General features: G+C 38.5%; 1 protein-coding gene across 12 annotated transcripts in view; it reads left to right on the plus strand.

Annotated features, from left to right (window-relative positions):
* UBR5 (ubiquitin protein ligase E3 component n-recognin 5) overlaps positions 1-17,033 on the plus strand; it is a 180,566-nt gene that overhangs the window by 76,604 nt on the left and 86,929 nt on the right. For 10 of the 12 annotated variants that reach the window (XR_011965807.1, XM_072603357.1, XM_072603347.1 and 7 more), the window contains 2 exons: positions 38-187; positions 1,976-2,187. Coding sequence is in view for 11 of the 12 variants with exons in the window: in XM_072603347.1 (XP_072459448.1) it covers positions 38-187; positions 1,976-2,187 (362 nt within the window). In the remaining variant the exon portion in view is untranslated. The remainder of the gene's footprint in view (positions 1-37; positions 188-1,975; positions 2,188-17,033) is intronic. The other 2 variants (XM_072603352.1, XM_072603353.1) reach the window with 1 other exon arrangement.

Raw genomic sequence — 17,033 nt, forward strand, 5'->3', positions numbered from 1 at the left:
AGTATTGAACTTAATTTTTTTTTATTTTGCCTTATAGAGGATCTTATGTCTCTTCTTGATGCTGATATTCATTCTGCACACCCAAGTGTTATTATTGATGCCGACGCTATGTTTTCAGAAGACATTAGCTACTTTGGTTATCCTTCCTTTCGTCGTTCATCGCTTTCCAGGCTAGGCTCATCTCGAGGTAATTTTGCACTTTTCTCTTTTTGTTCAGTACTTAGCATTGTAGAACATTAGTGATAGAATGCATGATAGTTTCCTTTTATTTTTTTCTAATTATCACAAATTGAATTACTGTTGGCTAGCATTTACATAGTATTCTGGGAAAAAAATCAGGTAGGTGGTTCTAATTTTTCTTCTAAGAGCCACAATAGTATTATGGTAATGTTTTTATCTAGATTGTGATCTGTAATCTAGGAATATTTGGGACTTATACTTAATCAACTTTTTATGACATAATTCTTTTTCATTAGTAATACGAGTTACGAACTAAAAGCCAAATTCTATTTTGCAATGACATGCAGCATTCAGGAAGCCTTTGTCCATGGTTCTTAGGTTTGCATGATTATCCTATTACTTTTAGTCCCAGGATCACGGAGGAGAGAACTGGGAAGCAAATTTAGAACCAGGAAAGGTTCAGCTGCTACAATAAGTGTGCACTCAATTTAAGTATCTTCTGATAGTTTTAAGGCTTTTAGTGCTTCCTACACAAGAGTGACCAGTACAGTTTTACATTGTTAATCCAACCTCTGTATTTGGATTTATTGTAGCTCTTCCTCTTTATTTTTATTTCGACTCCACAATATAGCACCAGTGAACATATGTGTACCTGCTTGGGTCAAAATTTCAGGAGTTATTGGTCACATTATGATAGGCCAATATTTTATATCTTTAGCACTTGTTTTCTTTTAGTAAAAAGACCCCCAAAGTTTAAAAAGTATGTGTGGTTTTTTGTTGTTTTTTTTTTTTTAAGAGAAAGTGATGGTGACTTGATATGTGTGATAGCAGTATGTGATACTTCATGGTTTTAGTCAGCATATACATAATGACTGATGTACGTCATGTGCATGTTCAGATGTTCAACATTTGACATAACGCCTTCTAAATACCTCCTTTTTTTCCCTTTCCTAAGGTTATTTATAAGACGTTACTACGAATTGTTTCTAATCCTTATTTTCCATGCATAGTTGACTCTGGGAAAGTTAGTTTTGATTACCTCATTTAAAAAAAAATCTGCATGAGCGAACTGCAGAGTACTGGCTTTAGACAGTTTGTAGGCCAATTGGAGGGGAAGCATTTTGGTAAGGAACTCTTTCCTACAAGGATCCTTTTTAAAACTTGTTTGGCTCTTTGGAACTTTTTAATTTGAACTATTAAATATACTTTTTGATTATTTAGAACATTTTATATATCCAGTCCTATAAAATACTACTTTAAAGAAAGGGGTTGGATTATCAAAGCTTTATATAAATTTCATGTAATTTGATTTGTCTTGATTTTTTTCAGACAAGGTTTTTTTTGTTATGTTTTTTTGTGCAGCTGTATTTTATTACTAGAGACTCTCTAATAAACACTCTTTTTTGGCTTGCATAAATGTATCTAACAGAAGTTGAAGTTTTGATTTATTAGGCAAGTTTGCCATTAGGCTGATAAATATTTTAGTAAAATTTCTTAGTATTATATAGCACAATCTTTGAATCTTAATTTAAAAAGCCAATTTAAAAGCATTGTGTTTTTTTTTTAAACTGAAGCCATTGTACCCTTCCAGAATTTTTAATTTGCCACTTATAGCAACTTTTGATACATGTAGTTGAAAGGGTTAATGATTTGAATGTTGCATGTCAGACTTCTGAGACCTAAATCTATTTTAAATTTTTGTCAGTAGATAAACTGCTGTTAGTTGCATCCTGAAGGGTCTTTACTAGAGAGTGGCTTACTTTTATCCCACTGGTGTGACCCAATTGCATACCAGTTCTCCTTCTTCCCTTAGAGAGAGACTCTGAGCTGTTGCGTGAACGTGAATCCGTTTTACGTTTGCGTGAGCGAAGGTGGCTTGATGGAGCCTCATTTGATAATGAAAGGGGCTCTACAAGCAAGGAAGGAGAACCAAATTTGGATAAGAAGAATACACCTGTGCAAAGTCCAGTATCTCTAGGAGAAGATTTGCAGTGGTGGCCAGATAAGGTATGGAAATTTCCCTCTATTTGTCATAGAATACTTAACTATGTTCCATTTGTTTTTTTTTTGAAAGCTTTTCTGCTTGATAATATATTTTTTAAATGAGTGAGAACCGCCTGAAGTTAATTTTTTTCTGTACATTTGTATATCATCTTCATTCTAGTTTTATTATTAATCAATCAGTAAACCTTTATTAAGCACCTATACTACGAGCTAGGCTTTGTGCTAAGCACTTGTAAATACAAAAGGGATTAAAAGACCTTCTGCCCTCAAGGTGCTTAGAGGGGAGACAACAATCAAACAGATATGTACAAAGCATTCTATATATACACATACAGGATAAATAGGAATAATTTATAGAGGGAAGACACTATAATTTAGAGGTGTTTGAAAAGGCTTCTTGTAAAAGATGAGATTTTTGTTGAAACTTAAAGGGAGCCCAGAAGCTGAGATAAAGAGGGAAAGAAACTCAGGTGTGGGGGATAGCCCAGCAAAAAGTTCTCTGAGAGAACTGAGTGTCTTATTTGTGAAACACAAGAGGGCAGTCACTAGATTGAAAGAGTAAGTGGTGGAGAGTAAGGAATAAGAAGACTGGAAAAGGAGAAGGGGCTAGGTTGTGAAAGGATTTGGATTTTTAAAATTTTTTTGGATCCTGGAGGTGATAAGTCACCACTGGAGTTTTCTGAGGAGGGGAGTGACATGATCAGACTTACGCTTAAAGAAAATCTTTTGGTAGCCAAATGGAAGAAGAAAGGATTGGAATAGGGAGAGACTTGAGGCAAATAGGCCCACTAATGGTTGTTTTTTGTAATACCAGGCTGTTGCAATAATCTAGGAGTGAAGGCCTTACTCTAGAGTGTTGGCAGTGTCAGAGTAGAGAAGGGGGTATATTTGAGACATGTTTCAAAGGTGAAATCAGCAGTCCTTGCCAGCAACTTGGATCTGAGGGGTGAGAGATAGTGAGGAATCTAAGATGATTCTTTGGTTGTGAGCCAGAAAGACTGGGAAAATGGTGTTGCCCACTACAGTAAAAGGGATGGTTTAGAGAGAAAGATTGAATTGTGTTTTGAACATAGTGAGTTTAAAGTGTCTACTGAACATCCAGTTTGAGATATCTGAAAGGTAGTTGGAAATGTGGAATTGGAGGTCTAATGAGATTACTGAGTGAAAGTTAAATGAGGGAAAAGAGAGGAGGGCCTTGGACAGAATTCTTAACCTGTGGTTAAGAAGGAGTAGTCATATTGGTGGTAGGAAAACCAGGAGAGAGTACCGTATGAAACTTAGTGAGAAGGGAGTATCAAGGAGACTGATGAACAATGTCAGAGGCTGAAGAACGATCAAGGAGAATGAGGATTGAGAAAAGATCGTTGGATTTCATTACTAAGAGATCATTAGTAACTTTAGAGAGAGTAGTTTTGGTGGAATGATAAGGTCAGAAGCCAGATTGTAAGGAGTTAAGAGAAGAGTGAGAGGAGATAGAGTAGAGGGGTTTATTTGAGATGGTTTTTTGAGGAGTTTAGCTCCAAAGGACAGAGATATAGGACAATGATTAACAGAGATGGAAGGACAGAGAGAGGGTTATTGTGTTTTTCACTATAGAGGAAACATGGGCATATGTGTAGGCAGGGAAGGAATCAGGGTGAGATTGGAAATAGGGGTTATGAGATTGACAGAGGAGGTAATTTTAATCTGTTGGAGGAGATAGAGGGAATGGTGTCACTTAAGCATGTAGGGGGTCTTGGTAAGGAGCAAGGCCACCTCATCATGAGGTGGAGGAGGAGATATTGACAGAAAGCATGAGTGATAGATGAAGAAAAGGGGAAGAGAGGGAGTTCATGCCGAATGGATTTTTAAGTTTCTCAGCTTAAAAAGTGGGGAGAGGAAGCTATGGGAGGTTCAAGGAAGGATGAAAAGGTTTTGAAGATACATTGTGAAAAAAATGGTACAATAAATTGATAAAGAGAGTTATAGTAGGATTGCCTAGCCACAGTGAAGGCCCAGTTGAAGTGGAGTAACAAATTTGTAGATGACCCAGTCCTCTGCAGTTGCATGATTTTTCTCTACCTTTATTCACAGCACATGTGTAGGAGAAAGGGCAACAAAGGGTGAGAATGATCCAAGGCTGAGCTTTGGCTGGGTTTAGTTTCTGATATGCTTTAGGGGGCTAGAACTTCAAGAGAGGAAGACTGTATAGTGTGGAGTTGAATTGGTTCACCAAGGGGTCAAAATGGAGAGAAGTGGGGAAAGCAGCTAGCGCAAGAGAGATGGCCTGGGAGAGAGTTGAGGGGTTCAGAGATTGGAGTTCATGATGTGGAAAAAGAATAGAATTTTATGATAAGGAAAGGCAGAGGGAGAGGTGAAAAGCCATTAGATTTTGGTCAGAGGGATTTTGGAATTTTTGAACATAGAAAGTATACAGTTTTGGAAGATGGCAAGTTTAAGTGTGTGACTGCGATGGGGTGGAAGAGTAGGTTATGGGAGTTGAGTAGATTGAAGAATTAAGTAGTTAAAGAATTTGAGGGAGAGTGTATATTCTACCAGTATCTGAAACAGATGGAAGTGGTTTCTTTGTGGTGGATGGAAGTCACTTGGACCTGCCTGTTGCAAACTTCCTTTAGGATACATATTGTGCCCAGCAGGAGATACAAGGCATAAGGTGCTAGCATGTGATATGAAGATTTCAGAGGACTTTTCATCTGAGGAGGCTGGCTATGAAATGGCAGTAAGAAGTGGTAGATTTCCTGTGAAGGGAATTCTTTTGGCAAATGTGATTTCATTTTCTGTATTTGCCTCTGGCAAAAAAATGTTTTTTGTTAGTCGTTCTGTTAGGAATCAGTAAATGAAATATAGATTGTGATAAGCCTTATTTTTTTTTTTTAAATTAATTAATTAATTAATTTAACTTTTAGCATTCATTTTCACAAAATTTTAGGTTCCAAATTTTCTCCCCTTTTTCCCCTCCCCCCACCCCAAAACACCAAGCATTCTAATTGCCCCTATCACCAATCTGCTCTCTCTTCTATCATCCCTCTCTGCCCTTGTCTCCATCTTCTCTTTCGTCCTGTAGGGCCAAATAACTTTCTATACCCCTTTACCTGTATTTCTTATTTCCTAGTGGCAAGAACAGTACTCGACAGTTGTTCCTAAAACTTTGAGTTCCAACTTCTTTACCTCCCTCCCTCCCCACCCCTTCCCTTTGGAAGGCAAGCAATTTAATATAGGCCAAATCTGTGTAGTTTTGCAAATGACTTCCATAATAGTAGTGTTGTATAAGACTAACTATATTTCCCTCCATCCTATCCTGCTTCCAGTTACTTCTGTTCTTTCTTTTGATCCTGTCCCTCCCTATGAGTGTCGGCCTCAATTGTACCCTCCTCCTCATGCCCTCCCTTCCATCGTCTCCCCCACCCTGTTTATCCCCTTGTCCCCCACCTTCCTGTATTGTAAGATAGGTTTTCATACCAAAATGAGTGTGCATTTTATTCCTTCCTTTAGTGGAATGTGATGAGAGTAAACTTCATGTTTTTCTCTCACCTCCCCTCTTTTTCCCCAAACTAAAAAAATCTTTTGCTTGCCTCTTTTATGAGAGATAATTTGCCCCATTCCATTTCTCCCTTTCTCCTCCCATATATTTCTCTCTCACTGCTTGATTTCATTTTTTTAAGATATGATGCCATCTTCTTCAATTCACTCTGTGCACTCTATCTCTATGTGTGTGTGCGTGTGCGTGTGCATGTGTAATCCCACCCAGTACCCAGATACTGAATAGTTTCAGGAGTTACAAATATTGTCTTTCCATGTAGGAATGTAAACAGTTCATCTTTTATAAGTCCCTTATGACTTGTGTTTGCTCATTACCTTTTCATGCTTCTCTTGATTCTTGTGTTTGAAAGTCAAATTTTCTTTTCAGCTCTGGTCTTTTCATCAAGAATGCTTGAAAGTCCTCTATTTCATTGAAAGACCAATTTTTCCCCTGAAGTATTATACTCAGTTTTGCTGGGTAGGTGATTCTTGGTTTTAGTCCTAGTTCCTTTGACTTCTGGAATATCCTATTCCATTCCCTTCGATCCCTTAATGTAGAAGCTGCTAGATCTTGTGTTATCCTGATTGTATTTCCACAATACTTGAATTGTTTCTTTCTAGCTGCTTGCAATATTTTCTCCTTGACCTGGGAACTCTGGAATTTGGCCACTATGTTCCTAGGAGTTTCTCTTCTTGGATCTCTTTTATGCGGTGTTCTGTGGATTCCTTGAATACTTATTTTGCCCTCTGGTTCTAGAATCTCAGGGCAGTTTTCCTTGATAATTTCATGAAAGATGATGTCTAGGCTCTTTTTTTGATCCTGGCTTTCAGGTAGTCCCATAATTTTTAAATTGTCTCTCCTGGATCTATTTTCCAGGTCAGTTGTTTTTCCAATGAGATATTTCACATTATCTTCCATTTTTTCATTCTTTTGGTTTTGTTTTGTGATTTCTTGGTTTCTCATCAAGTCATTAGCCTCCATCTGTTCCATTCTAATTTTGAAAGAATTATTTTCTTCAGTGAGCTTTTGAACCTCCTTTTCCATCTGGCTAATTCTGCTTTTGAAAGCATTCTTCTCCTCATTGGCTTTTTGAACCTCTTTTGCCAATTGAGTTAGCCTATTTTTCTTTTTTCTTTTTTTTTTTTTTTATTAATTTTTAACATTTATTTTCACACAATTTTGGGTTACAAATTTTCTCCCCTTTTATCCCCTCCCCCCCCATACCCGAGCTTTCTAATTGCCCTTGTGACCTATCTGCTCTCTCCTCTATCCTCCCTCCCTGCCCTTGTCTCCCTCTTCTCTTTTGTCCTGTAGGACCAGATAGCTTTCTTGACCCCTTAACCTGTATTTCTTGTTACCCAGTGGTAAGAACATTACATTTGGTCCTAACACTTTGAGTTCCAACCTCCTTAGCTCCCTCCCTCTCCACCCCTTCCCCTTGAAAGACAGGCAATTCAATATAGGCCATATCTGTTTAGTTTTGCAAATGATTTCCATACTAGTTGTGTTGTATAGGACTAACTATATTTCCCTCCATCCTATCCTGTCCCCCTTTACTTCTATTTTCTTATGGTCCTTTCCCTCCCCATGAGTGTTGACCTCGGATTGCATTCTCCTCCCCATGCCCTCCCCTCCATCCTCCCCCCCACCCTGCTTGTGCCCCTGTCCCCCACTCTCCTGTATTATGAGATAGGTTTTCCTGTCAAAATGAGTGTGCATTATATTCTTTCCTTTAGTGGAATGTGATGAGAGTAGACCTCATGTTTTTCTCTTGCCTCCCCTCTTTATCCCACCACTAATAAGTCTTTTGCTTGCCTCTTTTATGAGAGATAATTTGCCCCATATAACTTCTCCCTTTCTCCTCCCAATATTTCTCTCTCACTGCTTGATTTCATTTTTTTTTTTTAATATATGATCCCATCCTCTTCAATTCACTCTGTGCACTCTGTCTCTGTGTATGTGTGCGTGTGTGCATGTGTGTGTGTGTGCATGTGTGTGTGTGTGTACTCCCACCCAGTGCCCAGATACTGAAATGTTTCAAGAGTTATAAATATTGTCTTTCCATGTAGGAATGTAAACAGTTCAACTTTAGTAAGTCCCTTATGATTTCTCTTTGCTGTTTGCCTTTTCATGGTTCTCTTCATTCTTGTGTTAGAAAGTCAAAATTTCTTTCCAGCTCTGGTCTTTTCATCAGGAAAATTTGAAAGTCTTCTATTTCATTGAAAGACCATGTTTTCTCCTGAAGTATTATACTCAGTTTTGCTGGGTAGGTGATTCTTGGCTTCAGTCCTAGTTCCTTTGACTTCTGGAATATCCTATTCCATTCCCTTCTATCCCTCAATGTAGAGGGTGCCAGATCTTGTGCTATCCTGATTGTATTTCCACAATACTTGAATTGTTTCTTTCTAGCTGCTTGCAATATTTTCTCTTTCACCTGGGAATTCTGGAATTTGGCCACAATGCTCCTAGGAGTTTCTCTTTTTGGATCTCTTTCATGCGGTGTTCTACGGATTCCTTGAATATTTATTTTGCCTTCTGGTTCTAGAATCTCAGGGCAGTTTTCCTTGATAATTTCATGGAAGATGATGTCTAGGCTCTTCTTTTGATCATGGTTTTCAGGTAGTCCCAGAATTTTTATATTGTCTCTCCTGATTCTATTTTCCAGGTCAGTTGTTTTTCCAATAAGATATTTCACATTATCTTCCATTTTTCGAATCTGCGCGGTATGTTCTGAGATATCTGTCTTTCTCAAAAAGTCCTTAGCGTCCATCCGTACCATTCCAGTTTTGAAAGATCTGTTTTCTTCAGTGAGCTTTTGAATCTCCTTTTCCATTTGGTTAATTCTGCTTTTGAAAACATTCTTCTCCTCATTGGCTCCTTGCACCTCCCTTGCCAGCTGAGTTAGGCTAGTTCTCAAGGTGCCAATTTCTTCAAGATTTTTTTGGTTCTCCTTTAGCAGGGAGCTGATCTGCTTTTCATGCTTCTCCCTCATCCCTCTCATTTCCCTTCCCAGTCTTTCCTCCACCTCTCTAACTTGATTTTCAAAATTCCTCTTGAGCTCTTCCATGGCCCGAGCCCATTGGGTGGGCTGGGACACAGAATCCTTGATTTCTGTGTCTTTGCCTGATGGCAAGCATTGTTCCTCCCCATCAGAAAGGAAGGGAGGAAGTGTCTTTTCTCTGATAAAGTACCCTTCAATGGTTTTATTTCTTTTCCCTTTTCTTGGCATTTTCTCCAACCAGTGGCCTGACCTCTGAATGTTCTCCTCACACCCACCTCGCCTCCTGGTCCTCCCAGCCAGCGTTTGGGGACTGAGATTCAAATGCTGTTTCCTGCCTTAGGATTTTTGGCGGGGGCAGGGCTGCTATTCAGTGTGAGAATTAAGTTCAGGTGGTCAGGGGCAGGGCCGCCTCTCAGGCACAATTCCCTCTAGGGGTTTATGCACAGACCTTCCACAATGGATCCAGGCTCCTGCCCGTTTGGGGAGCCCCTGTCCGCAGCCGCCTCTCAGCTTCTATCTCCCGGGGGGGCCCGAGCCTTGGGGGCACCCCACTCCCCTCTCAACCCACCAAAGAGACTCTCTCACCCACCCCCGTCAGTCACCTGTTGGTGGGGGGGCCCGTGCTGCCGCTGAAGATCCCGCCTCCAGAGCCCTCTCAGATCTGTGCCTCTCGGAGCCACAGCCGCCGCCGCAGGTCCGGGCTGGGCTCCGCGTCTGCAGCGCTACAGACCTTTTGCGAGAGGTTTACAGGTCCCTCTGTGGGTGGGGGGACCCGCGTGGCCGCTGGAGATCCCGTCCCCGTAGCCCTCTCGGATCTCCTCCCCTCAGTGTCGCGGCTGCAGCAGGGCCGCACTCCGCTACCCGTCCCGGCGCCCAGTCCTCGGCGCGAAGGACCCCCCGCGAGAGGTCCGCAGGTCTCTCCAGAGCAGAAATTCCCTCGCTCCAATACTCCGTGGTCTCTGGGTGCAGAATTCGCCCTGGCTTGGTCCCCTCTAGCCATTCTGTGGTTTGTGGGTTCGGAGCTATGTGTATGTGCGTCTTTCTACTTCGCCATCTTGGCTCCGCCCCCCTATTTTTCAAGGTGTTATTTTCTTCAGCATTTTTTTGGGTCTCCTGTATTTAGCAGGGTGTTTACTTGTTTTTCATGCTTTGCTTGCATGTCTCTCATTTCTCTTCCCAGTTTTTCCTCCACCTCTCTAACTTGATTTTCAAAATCCTTTTTGAGCTCTTCCATGGCCTGAGCCCATTGAGTGGGCTGGGATACAGAAGCGTTGACTTCTGTGTCTTTGCCTGATGGTAAGCATTGTTGTTCCTCATCAGAAAGGGAAGGAGGAAATACCTGTTCACCAAGAAAGTAGCCTTCTATAGTCTTATTTTTTTTCCCTTTTCTGGGCATTTTCCCAGCCAGTGACTTGACTTCTGAATATTCTCTTCACACACACTTCACCTCCAGATCCGCCCAGCCAGCACTTGGGGTCTGAGATTCAAATGCTGCTTCCCAGCCTCAGGGCTTCAGTGGGGGCGTGGCTGCTATTCAGTGTGAGATTAAGTTCAGGTGCTGGGGGTGGGGGGCAGGGCCTCCTCAGGGGCTCAGTTCCCTCACGGGGTTTATGCAGAGACCTTCAACAATGGATCCTGGCTCCTGCCTGCTTGGGGAGCCCCTGTCTGCTGCCACTGCCTGCTGCTGCCTCCCAAGGGGGCCTGAGTTATGGGGGCACCCCACTCTCCTCTCGACCCTCCAAAGAGACCCTCTCACCACCCTTGTCACCTGTGGGTGGAGGGACCCACGTGGCCACTGGAGATTCTGTCCCTGAAGCCTGCTCGGATCCGCTCCTCTCGGTGCCGCGTGGCCAAGGCAGGGCTGGGCTTGGCTCTGGATCCGCAGCGGGAAGGACCTTTTGCAAGAGGTTTTCAGGGCTCTCTGGAACAGAAATCTCGTCTGCTCCGTTGTTCTGTGGCTTCTGCTGCTCCAGAATTTGTTGGGAGTTCTTTTTCACAGATATTTTATGGGTTGTGGGTTTGGAGCTAGCGTATGTGTGTCTTTCTACTTCTCCATCTTGGCTCCGCCCCCCCGCCTTATTTTTTTTTAATTTTGAATACAATAATCTAATTAATGACTGGCTAGTGGTGGTATATTCATTTGCACAAAGTTTGTCACTTTATGCCAGACAGACTCCAGATGATGGTTATAGATTTCAGCAGAGTTGAATTATAGCTTATTAAATTACTGTGCTAATGACATTGGCCACAGATTCAGTAACACTTCTCAATTCATGACTCCTCTTAATTGTATGCTGCCTTTGGCAAATGAAGGTTGTTAATAAATGGGACAGAATGGCATAATATGGACATATCAGTACAAATCTATCACCGTTGCTAGACATGTAATTCTAAGAACAGGTCCTGCTGGATGGCAGGTTGGTATTTGGCTTTTCATCTAAATAATCATCCCTTATTAACCATCTAGTTTTGTGAGGACTGTTTTGTAAAGTTACATGGTTTATATACATGGCTCAAGTATGACTTATTCTAAGCCAAGTCTATGTTAGATGAGGCTCTTTGGAAATAAAGAACTAATTTAATTGAGGACTTTGATAACATAGGAGAATTACATGTAAGTATCACCTTTTTATATATCTATAAAATTGATACAAAGACAGCCAACCAACCAATCTTCAACTTTTGGTGTTCCCCTGCCACTTTTAAATTTATTCTGAAATTTGATGTAGAGAGAGTTAATTTATTTACCATTATAGTTATCTTCTGTGAAAAGATCCTGAAGCAAGGTGGAATTACTTAAAAATTAAGTTTTCAATTATTTATATTCATAATTGGAATATAATATAATTTAAATAAAATAGCTTTGCTTTACTCATCATTTCCAAGAGCATCATCAGGTTACTGAATTCCTATTTTACATTGGATCCTGCGTGTGAGAAGTACGAGATACCATTCATGATTTTGTGTTGTTCAAAACCTAGTCAGAGATGTAGAATACATGTGAAAAAAAATAAACAATCTATCAGAGATATGCTGTCTTTGTGATGTGAGCTTTGATTTTCTAGTCTCTAAAGCAGAAGTGGTTTGACTAAGTTATCCCACTTTTCAATTTTGCAATCATTTACAATTTGAGGAAATCATGACTCTTAGATGGTAGTAATTAAGCTGAACTTACCAAATAATCGAATCTGTGAATAGTTTTTAAATTTTAAACTTGAAAGGAGTCTCACCTAGATTATCAAGTCTATTCCTTTTACGGTCAAAGGGGTGAATTGATTTGCCAAGTGTCCTCAGACAACAGATTTCTCCCTCAGCTCTGGTTGTTTCATCAGAAATGTTTTGAAAACACTTTCATTCCATTAAAGGTAAATATTTTTAGTAGTAAGGAATATTGTATTTCACGGTATAGTTCATAAAAGAAGCCTGGTCTTGTTCACCCTCTTTGAGGTTCCTTGGTATTTGAATTCTTTTTGGATTCTTGCAGTATTTTTTTTTCTTTGATGTGCTTTGGATTTTGGCTATGACATTTATGAGACTTCTTTTTAACAGGTGATTGGTCTGCTCTTTCTAGGAGATTATTGGTTGACTCTTTCTGGTGTCACTTTGTCTGATCGATTTGGGCGGTTTTCATTTATATAGTTCTTTAAAATATGGTGTCTTGCCTTTTTTTTTTTTAAATTGTGGTTTTCAGTTAATCTGAAGATTCTTAAATTATTTCTCCTTGACTTATTTTCCAGGTTAATTTTTTAAAAATTTTGTCCCATAGCTTATGTTTTTTTCTGTTTTTTCAGTGTTTTAATTTTGTTCTAATACTTCTGTTGTCTCATGGAGTCATTGATTACCATTTGATCCTTTCGTGGATCAGAGACTCTGTTCTTTTAATTCTATGTTTCTCAATATTCTTTACTTGACTTCTGTGATACTGTTTTATTATGGTTCGCCTGTCTATCTCATGTTCTGTGTTTCATTGGCCTGTTTTTCTCCTATTCTCCTAATTGTCTTATTCCCCAAGTCTTTGTCACTGACCGTTCACTGAAATGCTTGCCCCCACCTCCTGAATCTCTCGCTTCTTTCAGGATGCTGCTCAAACATCATCGCCTCTGTGAAACTTTTCTTGATACTTTCAGATTTCTACTTCACCCCCTCCCTGTTCTGTATTTGTTTTATACAGTTACATGTGTGCTTGTTGCCTCTCCATGATTTAATGTAAGTTTCATGAAAGAAAGAATTGTTTCATTTGTCTTGATACAAAATAGGTGCTTAATAAGTGTTTCTTTATTATGTGACCCCCTTGTCCCCTTGACATTCTCTCCTTTTAATTTTATATACCCCAGTGAACACGTGGTAATAGTGATCATTTCAATGGAAATGACTCTTACATCTGGAGGCCATATATGAACTAAATCTATTGCAATGCTGCTTTCTGCCTTTGAACCCCGCTCTTGAATTTTTAGATGTTTGGTGGGTACTTCAGGGTGGATGTTCTGCCTGAATTACATAATTAATGTGTCAGGTTGAATTCATCTCTTTTCTATCCCCTTGCCTCTCTTCTTCCCATTCTCTAGAGGATACTACTGGACTTGTATTTGAGTTTTGTGTCTTCTGATTTCTTTTATCCAGTGAGTTGTCCTTTTGATTTTGCTTTTATAGTAACTGTCTTATTTATCCCATTTCCATTTTTACTGCTCTTTGTCTTCTAGAATATGTGATTTCACCGCCTTGCTGCTAATTTCTTTGTAGGATATGTATATAAGCTACTTAGCCTTGGATTTAAACCACAATCTTAGCTAAATGATTTAGAACTTTGAAATTTCATTCTTTACCTATAGCTTTTGACTTCTCTTCCACTTGCAGTGAAAAAAAAATTAGTATTTCTTCATTACATACTCTGCTCCCTTCACTTATCCCTAGTATCCTAGTCTGTCTCTCTCCCTTACTATCTATTCCAATTGTTTAACTATTTTAATAATACTGAGAGTTAGCGTTTATATCCACTTTAATATTTCTAAAGTACTTTGCAAATGTTATCTCATTTTATCCTTACAATAACCCTTGGGGAGTTAACATTTACATTGCTGTTAGCTATAGTGTATGTTGCATTCCTGATTCTGCTTAATTCACTTTGAACTTGTCTTTCCATGTTTCTTGGTTTATTACAGCACAAAATTTTATTACATTATTAACTGCATTTATGAACCAAACCTCATTTTTAGCCCTTTCCCAGATTATGGGTTTTTAATTTCCAATTCTTTGATATATGTACTGATACGAATATTTTGGTGTTTGAGGCCTTTGCTTTTGATCTTTGACTTCCTCTGGGGAATATTCACAGGATTTAGTGTAAGTGAATGGATATTTTGGTCACTTTTTTCATATAAATGTGTATTTCTTTTCATATTGCTTACCAGTTCACAGTTATACCATCTGTATTTTCATGGGATCCATCTTGGAAACTTTTTTTTTGCATTCAGCCTTTTTGTTTTCTTGGTTGCATGAATTTGGTCCATGTAGTAGCTTTTAAGTTTTTGAGCAAGAGAATTATTTTTAGATTTTGCCAACACTGGTTTTATTAAGTTCATATATTACTGATTCTTTTTCATCTATGAAAAAGTCCATGCCATTGATTTCCTATTGCATAATAAAATTTAGAATTAAAGTAAAGCCAAAGAAGAACAAAGCAAAGAAAAATACTTTTTTGATACCTCATTCAACAACTCTAGAGAAGGAGAAATAATTTTATTAGTGAATATCAAGTAAATTTAAAGAAAATCCAAGGGTAAAGCCTAGAAAAATTTATCCAAAAAAAGGAAATTTAACCATTTATTAAATTTAAATTGAAATGGAAGGATAATTCAGTGATTGTAAAATTATTAATAGTTGCAGAAAATCTTTCACAAAATGCAATGTTCACTTGTGTTAAAAACCCTACAAAGCATATGCTTAGAAGAATCTTTTTCTAGCATAATGAAATATCCATCTGAAAGTGAATACTACCATTACATTCAGTGATGAAATATTAGAGGTTTTCCTAGTCAATATAGGAATAAAGAAAATCCTTTTGGCTACTGTGACTTCACATAATTCTAGAATGCTAGTAATGCCTATTAAATTAAAGGCATAAAAATAAGCAAAGAAGAGATAAAACTGTCCTTATTATTGGTTGGTAATATGACAGTTTACTTTAGGAAATTAGTTAAGGTAACAGCTTCACTAAAGTAACAGGTTATGAATCTAACAAAAATTAACAGCATTTCTAAATAATAGTATTACTGTCCAAAAAGGAATAATAGCTAAGGAAGTTATTCTGAACTGGGCTTGACTTAGGCCAGTCCCTTGGTAATTGGGAGATTAAAAAGAGAAAACTTATAGGTCATTGAACAGTTATTTTACTTGACTATTGTAGGGGAAAGCTTTTCAACAAGGATATGCACTGAGGATAATGTAAGCTGATTAAGCTGAATAAAGTGTCCTTTCCTGAGTTGTCCCTCATGGTCCAGTAGTTGCATGCACTTAAGTGTACTGTTGTTGACTCTTTTGTACTTGGGCAGCCAGAAAGTGATATTAATTGCCTCCACCTTTTGTCCTCTGAGCCAGTTAGAAAGATTTTTGTTGTTTTTTTAATTTATTTGTTTTGAAATCCCTTAAGCCTAAACTAGCTTAATTTGTATTGGGATGGGTATGGAATTCTTACTGGATAAAAAAGTCCTATTTAAAGTAATTAGAAAAGACATAAAATAACTGGTAGTTTACTAAAGCACACTCAGTACATGTATTGATAGAACAGCTTTTAGTAATTGAAGTAAGATTTGCTACCTATTGCTTGGCCACAGTGATATGACAAAAATCATGATATTACAGATTTTATTTTATCAAGCCAGTATAGCAGCATTCATTTACAGGAAGAGAAGGTATGTAGAATATCAAGGGAAATAATGGAAGAAAGGAATAAAGGTGGGGAAAGAGTATACAGACCTATGATAAATGGTGCCTGGGTAAAACCAATTTTCCATTATCTATGATTATTAGTGCTGATGGTACACTAGTAGTAAGACTTAGAAACTTCTGAATACATTTATTGACTTTTCCAATAATACAGACGTCAAACTCAGGTTACAAATTAATAACCTGATTTTTTTTTCTTTTTTTCTTTTTTTATTTTGTAATGTTTAACAATCACTGCCATACAATTGCGATTTTATCCCCCCACCTACCCCCCACTCCCCCCCTCCCTCCCCACGACTGCATACGATTCTGTATAGATTCTACATATACTTTCCTATTGAGTATATTTTCACTATAGTCATGCTATGTAGTCAGACTAAGATAAATGAAAGAAATCGTATAACAAATCAGAACATGATACACAAACACATACACATACACAAACATGATCTGCTACAATATGTGAGTGACTTCCATATTTCTCTCTCTGAGTGTGGCAGGCATTTTGCCTTGAGATCCTCCATTGGGATTTTTTTTTTTTTTTTTTGGTAAGAAGTTCTTGTGTTATTACAAAAATCTAAGTCTACCAGAAAAAACTCTCACACACTGTGGTTGTTGCTGTGCATAAAGTTCTCCTGGTTCTGCTCCTTTCACTCAGCATCAGGTCATATAAGTCCTTCCAGGCCTCTCTGAAGTCTTCTTGTTCATCATTTCTTATGGCACAATAGTACTCCATTACATTCATATACCATAATTTATTCAGCCATTCCCCAATTGATGGACATCCCCTTGACTTCCAGTTTTTGGCAACTACATAGAGTGCTGCTATAAATATTTTTGTACATGTGGGACCCTTTCCCATTTTTATGATCTCTTGGGCATATAGTCCTAGTAGCGATATTGCTGGGTCAAAGTAATAACCTGATTCTTAAAGATCCCGCTAAGCACTGTTGCTCATGACTAGGTTTTTCTCTGTGCCAGGCTGTTTTCCTCTGAGATGGCATTCTGGAAAATCTCCATTAGTCAGTACTGCTTTTGAGCAAAAACGAGATGTTTATATTTCCTAGTGCTGAGAATGCAGGAATCTGTTCTAGTCATAATCTCAGGAGCAGATTGTGATGGTTGAGGTTTTTTCTTTTTCTTTTTTTTTTTTTTTGTTGTTGTTGTTGTGGCTAAGGATTTTTACCAGTTATAATTAAGTTCTAATTGGTGATTTGATTACCTGAAATTTGAATAGAAGGAAGCTAAAGGAAGCTGTCAGTTAAAACTAATGTCATTATCAGGTGTTTATCAAATCTGAACACTAGTAGTTTACCTAATTTTGGGGTTACATTATTACCAAACTATATTACTCCACTTCTTATTATAGAAAAAGCAGCTTACATA

Source organism: Notamacropus eugenii, chromosome 4 (assembly GCF_028372415.1).
Source record: "Notamacropus eugenii isolate mMacEug1 chromosome 4, mMacEug1.pri_v2, whole genome shotgun sequence".
Taxonomy (NCBI): Eukaryota; Metazoa; Chordata; class Mammalia; order Diprotodontia; family Macropodidae; genus Notamacropus; species Notamacropus eugenii.